Source organism: Dromaius novaehollandiae, chromosome 7 (assembly GCF_036370855.1).
Source record: "Dromaius novaehollandiae isolate bDroNov1 chromosome 7, bDroNov1.hap1, whole genome shotgun sequence".
Lineage (NCBI taxonomy): Eukaryota > Metazoa > Chordata > Aves > Casuariiformes > Dromaiidae > Dromaius > Dromaius novaehollandiae.
Window position 1 is genome coordinate 31,349,151 of NC_088104.1, and position 12,821 is coordinate 31,361,971.

Genomic DNA, 12,821 nt, shown 5'->3' on the forward strand with positions numbered 1-12,821 from the left:
GAAACAATGGTCCAGGTTCTCATTTGCATTATACCACACATCAATGTAAAAATACCTTGAAGTAGACCCCAAAGTAATTTGCACTCACTTTGGTTATAATCACTTTCAGGACTGAGTTTAATGTGACCTCAGTGAAAATAAAAATTGAGTATGGTAAATGTATTGTGCCATATTCCATAATCCAAATATGGTCCTATCTTAATGGGTGAAACAAGTTTTAAATAAGCTGCCAGATTACCAAAAAAGTATTCTTTTGACTAAAAGAACTGAGCACTACTGCTTGGGTCTTTGCTTTTGGTCTTTCAATCTTTGTATGTATCAACACTTCAGGAAGTGCACAATTTCAGAAGAGGACAAGATCTGGTCAGTCCTTCACTTTGCTATATCCATAGAAGATGTGTAAGAAGTGATATATTATTTTGCCATGACTTTTTCTGCTAATGAAGATCTTTGACGCAGACAGAAACCTGTTCCTTAGTCGCATATATTGGATATATTGAGACATGGGTGGAAATGGAAAAGCAAAGCAGTGAGAGCTACAACTGCAAAAGCAAATACTCACCAAAAAACCTGGGGATCTGGTGACGTTCTTCCTCTGGGAAACTACCGTTGATAATGTTGGACTGCTCTTCACTTGGAGCAGCTGGTAATAAATTTACTAACAAAAAAAGGGGGGGGGGGGGGAAATTAGTGATGGAATGTCTAGACACGGCTAAGCTCTGAAAATAACCTGTCATTGGTATCCATTTGCCTTGATCCATGCTTTTATTAATACCACTAGAAAGCAATTTTGCATCAGGTCCCAAAGGCATATGAAATTGATGTTCTGAGGCAACTTTAGGCTGGATTCCTTTTTCTCCCTTAATTTTATTGATGTAAAATTTAAATTGAAAACAATTTGGTAAGGTTATTATTATATTACTAGGAAACATTCTAGCCTTTGCAATTATAACTTCCTTTCAAAATATGTATTATTACTGACAACCAAATGGCTACGAAACTGATTTAATATTACTGACTATATGATGCTTATATATTTCAACTAAGATATATATATATCCTCTAGCACACTGGAAAATGAGTGAACAAGATGAGGAGTCCCTGCATTTAAAAAAAGATAATAACAATAAACAGAAAAAGCAAATTCTTACCAAAAAAATCAGGAAACTGGTTGGGTTCTTCTTCTGGAGAACTACTGTTCACAGTGTTTGGATGATGTTCAGTTGGGGCAATTGGCAAAAAATTTGCTAAAAGAAAATGAAAACATTGATGAAAAACAAGAAAAACAATTGGTATCAACGTTTTAGTATCTCTAAGGTAATAACTTTGATCTATTTAAATAACAGCAATGATCCCAAACCTTCTCCCTCCTCTTGTCAGATATTAATACAAATTTACAAGGAGGTGTCATTCCAGATTAAAGCTGGGGGGGGGGGGGGGGGGGAAGCATTCTGGAAATTTTAATCCAGGAGGTGAAAGTGGAATCAGAGCCTAGGAAAAATGCTTCAGGGAAGGTAGGGAAAAAGCATATGGCCCTGTATGTGTATCTTTAAAAAGTTCTTAAAAAAGGAACCATAGTGGATCTGTCTTATTCTAAATTTGAATGAGTTTAAGTCCCCCTTGCCAAAAAGAGATTATGAAACAGTCCAAGAAAAAAGCCCATAAGAGACTAGCAAGACAAAAGTGTCTGAAGTCTTGGATGGGAAAAGGTGTTTGTCCTATGAATAAAACAAAGTACTTCGAGAAATGGAGAGGTGTTACAAAGGTTACTGTATTCTGAAATAGAACAGCTCATAAGAACTCATAGGAGGAGGAAGTGGAAGGATGATCTGGGGTCAGTCTAAATGCCTGTTTCATAGCCTAAGCTGTCTAGCTAAATCATCCAGAAGTGAAGGAAGTGAACTTTTCTCATTCCCCAGGTTATGATTCTTTGGTGGGAAGCCAGCAGCACACAGTAAGGAAACAGTAAAACAAAAACAGTAAAAACAGAAGTTCCTATGTTGGAACTTCTTTTAACTGTGAGAACTAGTTTGAAAGGAATATAGTCAGATGTATGCGTAAATATATATATATATATAAATATAAATTTTTTACATTTTTTTGACATTATAAAGCCAAACAGCTGGCATATCTTAGCTAAATTATGAAGCCTTGTGTGGCTGTAACCAGAATACGTCCATTTCTTCATTCTCTGTTATTATGGTCTCTAATACTGTAAAGACCCTGCCTTCTTCAGTGTAGGTACGCATATTTTCACAATGTATTTCAAAAAAAATTCATGAAACTTCTATCCTAGAGAGCTGAGTTTATAATATTTGTCCCCTCATGACATTTAATGGAGAAATGTATGATGCTTCAAGGTATGAGGAAACTCATTGTGCAATAAATCCCTTCTTCGGCTGAAAATGATGTCACTTCAATTGTTCCATCTGCCTGTATTACTTCTAACTTTGTCTTTCAAATTATATATCAACCACTTTTTGTTTCAATTTAAATATATGAAACAGTATGAAAATTTATGAAAATTAATATTGTGTGCTTTCATACACAGGTTGAACACATGTTTTGCAAGGATCTGTAGAATGAAAATATATGCAGGTAAATAACTGACATGAAAAAGGTTAAAAAAAAGCAGTTCTGTGATATTCATTAAAATTAATAGTGCATGCCAGTTTTATAAAAATTTTCCTTTTTCCTTTATATTTTCCTTTCTTATATATATATTTTTTTAAGTACATGAACGTGTTAATTTCAGGAATAAAACATTGCAGTTTCTATGTCCGCTAAGTTGTCTTTTTTTTCTCTGCCAAATACCTTAAAAACACAGCATTTTTTAATACAAGAATAAAGCTAAGAGTAATAAGAATGACAACTTACAGCTGCTTTGGCAGGTAGCCTGGCATTCTTCCAAATTCTTAAAGTTGTTCTGGTTTCCTAGGCACCCACCATACTTGAATATTTCACATATCTTTGTCTCTTTGTTATAGAAATACCTGGAAAAATAGCCTCGGCAGATTCCAGGGTCCTTCTCATGAAAACAGAAGTTGGGCTTTTCTACAAACAACAGCAAATGATGAACAGGGTGGAGGAGAAAAAAAAAAAAAACATACATTCTAAGATAACAGTTGAACTGAAAGAAGTTTATAGAATAAATTTGTAACTTTGGACTAAAGACTGCTGCTTTATTGTACTGCTTTTGTTCTAGCTATAATATTGCAAAATTGTGCTGGAACATTATAGGGACATTTTTATTGTTTTTTCTTCTCTCTTCAAACAGACAGGCTCTGGTAAATTATATCCTCAAAAATGAGGACTGCTGATTTCTTTAAGTCTCCTCCTGCACTGAAGCTCTAGGAAGATGAAAACTAGTTTTTGCTCTGTAGAATTTTTTACAAATTCTTCCTATTTATGTACTTATTTTAGTCAATGTTAGTGTGAGTTATATAGAAAGAAATTTTTAAATAGAAGGAAAAAGGAAATAGTTTTTAAAAAAGGAACATAAAAAATCCAACAATGCATTCGACAGTCCACTGCTATAAAAAGATACAGGAAACTGGGAGGCAGAGCAGCTATTCTAAGCATCATTTTTCAATCCCAGTTCCTAGTCTGCAGTCTGTAATTACTATATCAACCAATAAAAAGTTAGAAAATTAATATAACATAATTTGATTAAATATCAAGACATTATATCATGGCTTCTGCCAGTAAAGAAAAATACATAGCCAAACTATAATCTCCAAATGTTGATTTTTCATTGTATTTATTTTTTTCTCTAAATTATATTTTCAAAAGAAAATCATGCAAAAAAAAATGAAATACATTTGGAGGTATTCTCAGATTCTTGCTGGTATATACTTTGAAATATGATCCTTGATTGAGCTGACTTGCAGAAAAAAGTGTATTCAGCCATCACATAAGACAATGACATCAGATGTGACACGTAGGCAACCTTTACAAGTGAAACTTAATACAATACTGAGACTAAAACAATGTCATTAATATGGCAGAGGGCTGCCATATTAATATAAATGACCATAGAACAATTAGTTTGAAGTCCCTAACATTTTTTGAAGTGGGCTATGGATTGTAAAGAAGTCACATCCTATTATACATATTTTGAGCCATGTAGCTTTTCAAAATCATTGCTAGAACAGTAATATTTATTACTAAATTCAATTAGTGCATTTATTTGTATAAAGCATTATAATAGCTCATAATTACATTTCCTCCAAGAAATGTTGTCAAAAACTTGTATTTCAATTGTTCTAAAGCTTCATGAAGAGCAAAAGGTAATTTTCAGAGATCACATCTAAAATTAAACCACTAAAATGTTCATGCATAAAGTAACAAAATCAACAATTTAAGTACTCCTGGATAGTTTAGTTTCACTCTTTCATTATAAATTGCATTCTCTGCCAGTGACTTTAGGTATTATACAGTTCATATATTTAATGTTTCTTACTATTCAACCACAACGCCCCTCGATACTGTTTACAGATTACAAAAATTATTTCATATAGACCAACAAACATGAGAGCTAAGGGCAACACAAATATGATACTCTTTCAGCTGAGAATGGAAATGAGACAGTTTTGTAGACAGGTGGCAGGCAAGAATTTTTCGCAGTGGTATCGATTCCATACTCTGTCTATTAGGAACTTACTGAAAATCGGAGCTGCAGAAATGATTCTTTCATCGAACATTGCATAATACAGTGAAATAACAGTGAAAGGGTGTTAGATAGACATTAACTGAGCAAGGGAGGGTAAAAATAATAAAGGTATGTAAAGTAGACTGGAGGGTTACAACTGTTTCATATAAGCAGTTCCTCTGCATTTAGTAATCTTTGTATTAAAATAGTTCTTGCAGGAAAAGGAGATCAAGTCCAAATAAGTCGAGCTTACAGCTAACTTTTTCACCCACTTTTGAAGACAGCGGCTATGAAGGCAATATAATCCTAACTATGGAGACTAGAACTGCACTTCTAAAAAGTCATGTCTTTCTCCAGAGACTCAATATTCAAGAACACATTACTGGAAAAAAATAGTAAACATGTAATGATGTTCATGATGGCCACAGCAGCTGAATTTAACAGGATATGTTCTGTTTTGTCATTAAAAGCAGGGAACTGAGGGTCAGACCTTAAAGGAAATAGTGCCAAATTTCTGCAGCATCTATGGAAAATCAACTTTAGTAACTTCCATAGTATAAAAATCAGGACTTCTTTTATGCATTAAGAATGGAAAGAGGATAGAAAACAGAGAATGAAAACAATATTCTTAGTAGGAAAATATTCCAGAATACAAACTTACTAGCATAAATGATTTAATTAGGCTATTAAAAATGTATTTGCAAATACTGCCATTTCTATGAGGAGGTAAATATACATCAAATCAAGATGAAGTGAGTGGAAGGAGGTAAACATTGGCAAGCAGAGAAAAAGGAGCTGATTTGTGAAGAGATATATTTAAGTTTGTATTTGGGGAACTCTGCCCATCAGCATGGAGCCCAATGCAGATGAGTCCCAAATATGGAAGGAGGTAGGGTGGGATAAGTCATCACAAGATCTACTGTAAGTATCAAACTTAAATATCCATGACAGCTACAAAAGTTACTTCAAAAGGTAACAGTGTTTCATACAAGCAATTCTCAGTGCTTAAGCTAGGAGCTGACTACTTTCCACTGGCTGCTTAGGAAGCCTGGGCATCTGGCATTTAAATTACTGTGAAGAGCTTGTCCCTTCAGGAGTTTCAACAGAGAAACTGGGGAGAACTTGCAGCCTTGTTTAGTGTGTAATCAGAGTATCTGCCATAGGCCTCTTAGCTTTTGCAGAGGCAATGCTAAAATAGTTCTGTTTCAGCAGAAATAGGAAAACTCATTCTAACAGTGAATGGAGTACTCAGATTATTCTCAAAACACACTACAAAAAGTTCCATATCATGGTTAATCACATAATGCTTGAATCCCTGCAGAATCCTTTTTCTCATTACTGAAGAAAGAGAATGAAAGAGCCACACTGTGCTTACTTTTGAGAGAAGAAATTGCAGCTACTACCTTTGGTAACTACAATTGTCCCCAAAGTCTTTGATGAATACAGATGATGATGATTAGGAATAAGATTTCACTTCGGTCTGACATTGCTACTTTTATTAGGAGATAGCCTGGAACAATACATAAAGGATCTACCAAAAAAAAAGTTAATCCCCTTATCATTGAATATAAGAGTCTCAGATAACTACATAAACATAATTACCTTTCTTAATTTTTGCTAACGTCATCTTCACAGGGAATTCTGTAATATAAATAAAAAGAAAAATATTAAAAAAAACAGAGAGGTAAGTTCTAAATACTCACCTGCATGTGATACCAAGGTACGTAGCAGTGACTATGAATGCTGAGGAGGAGGAATACCTCATCTCCCTCCCTTCTTTCTTCTCTTTATTAGAGGAGCACAAAGTTTGTTCTACCGGAAGACTCAAATATTGGTTCTCTGGTATGAGATGATGTGCTATATTTGAAACTTGAGAATACAGAAAATATTGGAATGAAATTATGCCCTTATTGAATTGAGGAAATTCCTCTTCATCCTACTGGAAGCAGAATGCTGTAGTATGTGATCTTACTCCAGGTTTAATCAGCAGCCTTACTTAACCAGCTTCTACCCTTTGTAGCTACTGATATTGCTAATAGCTTTGGAGTTGATCTAGTTAGCAATGCAGATAAGTCTCATGAGAGGCTGTGCTATCTAATTCCCTTTGCTATGTCATGTAGTGTCAGACTAAAGTGTTCATTATGCTGTTTATGATATTAAAGCACGCTGTCAAGTATCTACAACTGTCTAGAGGGTAGTGTAGACAGAAAACTTGTTCGCACCATTTTTTCAATGCATCATCAGTGGGGATGAAGTTTCTATTGACATCTTTAATGTAGAGCCTGGGTTTTATTGCACTTGCTCAAGAAGTCCAATATCTGAATTTAACCACACATTCCTTTACAGGGACCACACATCCATCCCCTTCTAGGAGACTGCCTAATCATGAAGTTAAAAGGGAGTCCAAGTGGACTGTTAAAGCTTGGCTAATATATAATAAAGGTTGAAAATATTTTAGGGTCAAAGAGAGAGAAAGAGATGGACAAGGATAGATTATACTTTTTGCATTGTATGTGCCTTCAGAGGCACATGAAATAGTAACTTTTGAACCTCACCTATGCAATGCTAGTAGTTGCATTCCTTTATATTTCTTGCTTTGAACTTGGATTTTTCTAAATGGCATTATAAAATGTTTGTTCTTCTAATACTCTCCCCTGTGCTCTTTCCCCATTGACCTCCTGTGTCTGAGAGCAGGGACAGAGCAGTACAGCTAATGCTTCACTTGAGGCTGTCTGCTAGAAAGCAAAGGCAGTTCTAATTTGCAAGCAAAGGGCTCCACCAGTCAATGAAACATACTCTAATGAACCATTATGTTCACTATGGCCTGACCTTGGCCATATCCCTACTTATCTATCACTGCCCTCCTCTTAGAAGGTACCAATTCCCTGTGGTACATGCCACCAGTTCAGTGGCAGAAGATTGGAACTACTTTCTACTGCTGATGGCTCATCTTGCTTCAGTGGATACACTTCCTCCAGATATCTGCTCATGCAGCCTCAGGGTACCCAATCGTCTAGCCTTCCTGAAACATGAAATGAAAGGGAATTCAAAGTGTAGATTCTCATCAGAATTTCAGTAATGTTAAGACTCCCATAGCATATTTCCCAGAGGAAGGTCTCTACATTACACACTCGAAAGACATCACTGCAGCCTCTCCGTGACTTTGTGTGTGATATACAGTTGGGCATCTCAACTGTAGGAAGTGGGAGACACAGGAGTGCTGTGCTCTATATCAGCTCAGAGGTACCTACTAGCATGGTCCCAGTTTGAAATGATTCCTGCTGGAAAGCAGACTTGCTGCTGTGCTGCTTCCTTGTTGTGAGATCCCACAGAGAAGATTATCTGAAGCATTAACAGAAGATACTTGAGCCATACAATCCTCACCCTTTCCATAATTTTAAAGGATTTGGTTTTGGTGACTATTTATAACAATCTCTTCACAGATCAAAACTGGAAGTAGTTTTAGCGGTTTGATCTCCACTCATATTCCAGAGCAAGTCTTTGTAATCGTCATTTATATAGTGTTGTATTTGCCACGGCTCCTGTTTTAAGAGGTGTTGCTAATGACTAAAAAGCATTTAGTTTTAGCTGTACTCCTCTTGTGTGCCATAATCCTACCACAGCTTATTTTTCTAGACTGTTTTTTCTTTTTTATTCTGGAAACATGGCTTGTATTATATTTTCAAAGCAAGTCTATCTGGTAGAAATTCTTTCATGATACATTTTCCTTCCTTCTCTGGGACAATGCAGCTGGCATCCTTAAAAAAATATTATTCAAAGACATGACATGCACTTTGGAGCAACATACCATTTGTTTGAACATATTTCCAGTCCTTCCTGTTAGCAGCAGGCTGTGCCTTCAGCATTAAACCCATGACCTTTTTTTTTTCTTTCTATTTTTTTTTTCTGGACACTCACATCAGGCCATTTCACTAATTTCATGCAGCTGTCTCCTTCTGGCCAGAATCAGCAATCATGCTTTGGCATGTGATCTCTACTCTTCTGGCACAAAACAGGAAAAGTTTATTACGAGTTTATACATGCCTACAATTTTTAAATCTCATCACAATTTCAATGGTGTCTTTTGCTCCTGGTTTCACTCAAAAAGCCAAATCCACAGCTGAGTTAACTTCTGTGTAAACACACTATATCTCTGAGTAATTCTGCTGTGTAAAGAACAGGCCTGAACACTGCTGTCACGTCCAGAACCTTTTACCAGCAGATACTTTGCCGTGTGAGAAAGGTTAGGTAGTCTTTTTAAGATAAATATTCATTGCCTTGAGAATCAGGACCTTGGTGCTAGTGCTAACATTTGTGATTCTACTCATATCCAGTAAACACTTGAGGATACAGGAAAACTTCTCCTAAAAGTAATTTTTGCCTCTCTAAAGTGGTGACTTTTGGGCACAAGAAAAAAAACCACTGTTGATTTCTAAGAGACTGCATCTTGAATCAGCACACTGTCAGAGAGGGACGTGGAGTGGCCAACCTGTAGCAGAGAAAAAACACATTCTGAGCTCTCTCATGGTGACTTTAGTTATAGTTTTGGGAATTGAGTGTTTTTTTAATTGAAGGCTTATTCATTCAAAAATTTTTAAAAAGTTATTCTGATTTAAGAAGCCTGGCAGTTCACTCACGTTGGCTCACTTCTTGCCTCTGTGCTTACTAATGGAAAATCAGACATTTGGACTACTCAAGCTATTTCTTCTGACTATAAATCTCACAACTTCCCCTTAGATTTTTTTTTTTTAAACCAAACTTGACTTTTATGTTCTCTATGCTTGATCAAAACCTCTTGTGTATCTAGAGGCTATCCTGAGACTCCAGAAATTGGTTAGCAGGGAGAATTCTTTGAGTACCTCTGAGATATGTCTTTATTTCTAAGAATTTTCCCATCACTCAAATTTTCTTTTCAGTCTGATTTCTACAAAGTTACTAAATTAGTGATCTTTCCTCAATAACAAATATTGGAAACACTGAGTAAGATGAATACAACCATGTAACATATACTATGAGACTGCTCAGAGCCAGATTTAACAAATAGGATTTAGTTTTACTGAATTATGTTGGCAAAAGCAGGTTAAATTGTTAGTTAACCTTGGTTTATGGCTGATGGTCTGCAGTGTGCTGCGTGTGCCATCAAACCATTTTACCTCATGTTATCTGTTCAGAGAAAACAGACATGATGGGTCCATGTTGCCCCAGTTCCTAGTTGCAGATTCAACATTCTTGGAGCATTATCATGCATACACAAAATACTGTAGCTTAGGCTGACTACCAACATGCAGATGCTAAGCCAGCTCTCATTTAAATTAACTCTGAGTTTCATTCTATGGAATTAAGCCAATTATATGCCAGTATAAAATCTGGTCCAGAAGATCTGTTCCAAATTTTGATCCAACATATAAATTGAAGTCAAAATAACACCATTAGTCAAAATAGCAACATTTGAGGAAATAATTTCATGAAACTTTGTTCATGGCACCTGATTGTGACTTTTGTACACTCTGCATTCCAAATTCTGTATCAATCAACCTTGCTTTCTTCAGTTTAGCTCTCTGCTTTAGCCTTTAAACTGGAATTTAGGAAAAATGTTCCAAATCATCAGAAAGTTGCATGGCTGGATGAGATACTGACAGCTGCTGTCTGTAGACAACCCTGCTCTAAGGATGGCAAAAAATTCTGTGGATTCAGCTGAAACCCAAAACCAGATACAACAAGTAATGTGCCAAAAGCCAGTCTGGTGACAGAAAAGGAAGAGCCACCTTCACATCCCAAATTCCAGGTCTTTCTGACATTGAACGCTAATCAAGAAAAAGAGCTTTCCAGTTTTTATCTTTAAGGATTGTATTTGTTAAATCTGTGGGACCATAACTAGAAACAGATTAATCACAACTGTCTAAACAAAATGTGGAATACCACTGCAGCAGTGAGAGAAATGCCTTTAAAGGCAAGTTTTTCTTTTAGAATGATCCTGCTGACATCCATTTTTTAAACTTGCATATAGATATGAACTGTAGATTTCATTTGCAAGTTTTATTAATTTCTGTTATGAAAGTTCAATAAATATGGAAAAAACCTTTTGGGCTCATTGTTCGTGGAAAAAAAAATCAGTCAGTCCCTGATATAATCTTATGACTCATGGAAACTGTTTAATTGCATGACAAAGGAAGAATGTTTGTCTAGAAAGCCCGCTGTCAGGTAAACACACAATTACTATGCCAAATATTAGTGCCACAATTCGAGTAGCTTTTTAAAACTATTTAAAGTTATATTACTTCTTCTCTGTGCTCATAAAAATAACATAATTTGGTTTTGCTGGAGAGACATCTTCTAGACAAACATATAGATTACGTAATACTAATTTATACTCAAAAATTCACTCTGGCTGGGTTAAGTAGAGGTAGGACATCAGTTTCTGTAGCCATAAACCTTTGAGGAGGTGACGAATAGCAAATGCTAAATGACCAAGCAATCTCTTACATCTGGTTTAGTGGGTGGCTGCCTTCAGCCCAAGTCTGAAGCAAGATTTCAGCTCCTGCTTTTAAGCTATAAGCAGCACATCCCTACCTCCATTACTACCATGCATTAAAATCGGCATGTTCTTGTTGGAGAAAATGACCCAAATAGAGAGATAATGGAATTATCACATAGGCCTTGATATGAGAAATCTGAGCTAAATACAAAGGTGTTACAGATTATATATTCTAGTGTAAGCAGCACAAGGCTACTTGCTATCCTTAAATATTGCAGAGTTCAGTTCTGAACAGGACAAACAGCCAGAATTTTTGATAGGACAATCTGCAGCAATGTAAGAACAAAATAACTGAGCTAGAAAAGGATTGAAAACTCATTCTCCTGTTAGTTTTATATACTGATTAAGCACAACCCAGATCTTCCATTCTTTTGCACTGAATTTCTGCCCTGTTTGATTTTCTAACAAGAACTGTTATCTTCTCCTATCCAGTAGTTTCTTACAAAGATTTAAGAACAATTCACTTGAATTCTCTATTATGTATCTGTTTGTTTTACTCAGGTATGAAAAACCCAAAAGACACAAATAATGTCCTCTAGAGAAAGAACAATAAATATTGAAAACCGCTTTTGTGATAACTAATTTCTAAAGAAACAAATACATGTACCTGAGCACCAAAATACTAATCTGCACTTCTGAGCCTTCAACATGAAAAGAAATTAAAGCATTGACGTAAAGGTTCTTTTCCTTCTCAGCCAATTCAGTAAGAGCTGGTTTAAGACCCAATTTAGATCCATGCAGAAGGACTGAGTTTCACTGACTTCATGTTTGCTTGCATTTAGCACAAGATGTTTATTCAGAAGGATGCTTTTCTTTACGTCATCTCTTTTGTGACTTGAAATAATAGATGATGCTATTTTAGCAACTAAGGAATTGTAATACCCATATTATTATTCCTTCATGATATGTCATGTCAACATATACCTTATTTTAACAGCCTAAGCATTACATTTACCTATACATGGCTCGTGAAAACAGAGTGAGACTATGACTGATTCTTGCCACTTCTCTGGAGCACATCCGGTCTCAATCTCTTTAGTGGATCTTACCAGCAGTCATTAAAAGATAGCATCAAACCAATCCTTAGAGTAAAATGCACTGAAAAACTACTATTCAGGTAAAGTATGGAGTGATCTGATATTTTTTATTTTGGCAAGTTGTTGATGAAATTTCTTAGTGTTTTTTTTCCATCTGTCAGAGATTTTATAAGCAAAGGAGTGTTTCAAAGCAAGACAGAATTGTTTAAAAAATATCTGAAATCTGCTTTTGCTCAAAAATTTAAGGCTCACATTTGTGAAGCATCAATTCTAGGGCGAGGATGTCTTTTTCTTGAGTGGATTATCTGTAGCATCAAGTTCAACAACAGGCCACACGGTGGTGCCAGCAGATCAGAAAATAGGTGTAAGTGGTGAAATAATCAGACTCAATTTGACATTTAGTGAGTGAATAAAACTATGCAGTCTCCTGGCTGGAAATATCAAAGGGATCAATACCAGTCACAATCTGTTAGCAAGGATGGGTTTTCTTTTTGTTAGTTCTTCTGACATTTTTTCACCTATGAAACTTTGTGCTCATGTACAACATGTCTTATTAGACTTTGCTGTTATTGATACTCAGTCTCATTGTAGCTTGTCT

General features: G+C 35.7%; 1 protein-coding gene across 4 annotated transcripts in view; it reads right to left on the reverse strand.

The window, feature by feature from the left end:
* Positions 1-12,821, reverse strand: part of TFPI (tissue factor pathway inhibitor) — an 81,292-nt gene that overhangs the window by 8,535 nt on the left and 59,936 nt on the right. For all 4 annotated transcript variants that reach the window (XM_026094811.2, XM_026094510.2, XM_026094734.2 and 1 more), the window contains 4 exons: positions 6,254-6,292; positions 2,878-3,054; positions 1,152-1,247; positions 563-658 (listed from right to left, as the gene is read on the reverse strand). In XM_026094811.2, coding sequence (XP_025950596.1) covers positions 563-658; positions 1,152-1,247; positions 2,878-3,054; positions 6,254-6,292 — 408 coding nt within the window. The remainder of the gene's footprint in view (positions 1-562; positions 659-1,151; positions 1,248-2,877; positions 3,055-6,253; positions 6,293-12,821) is intronic.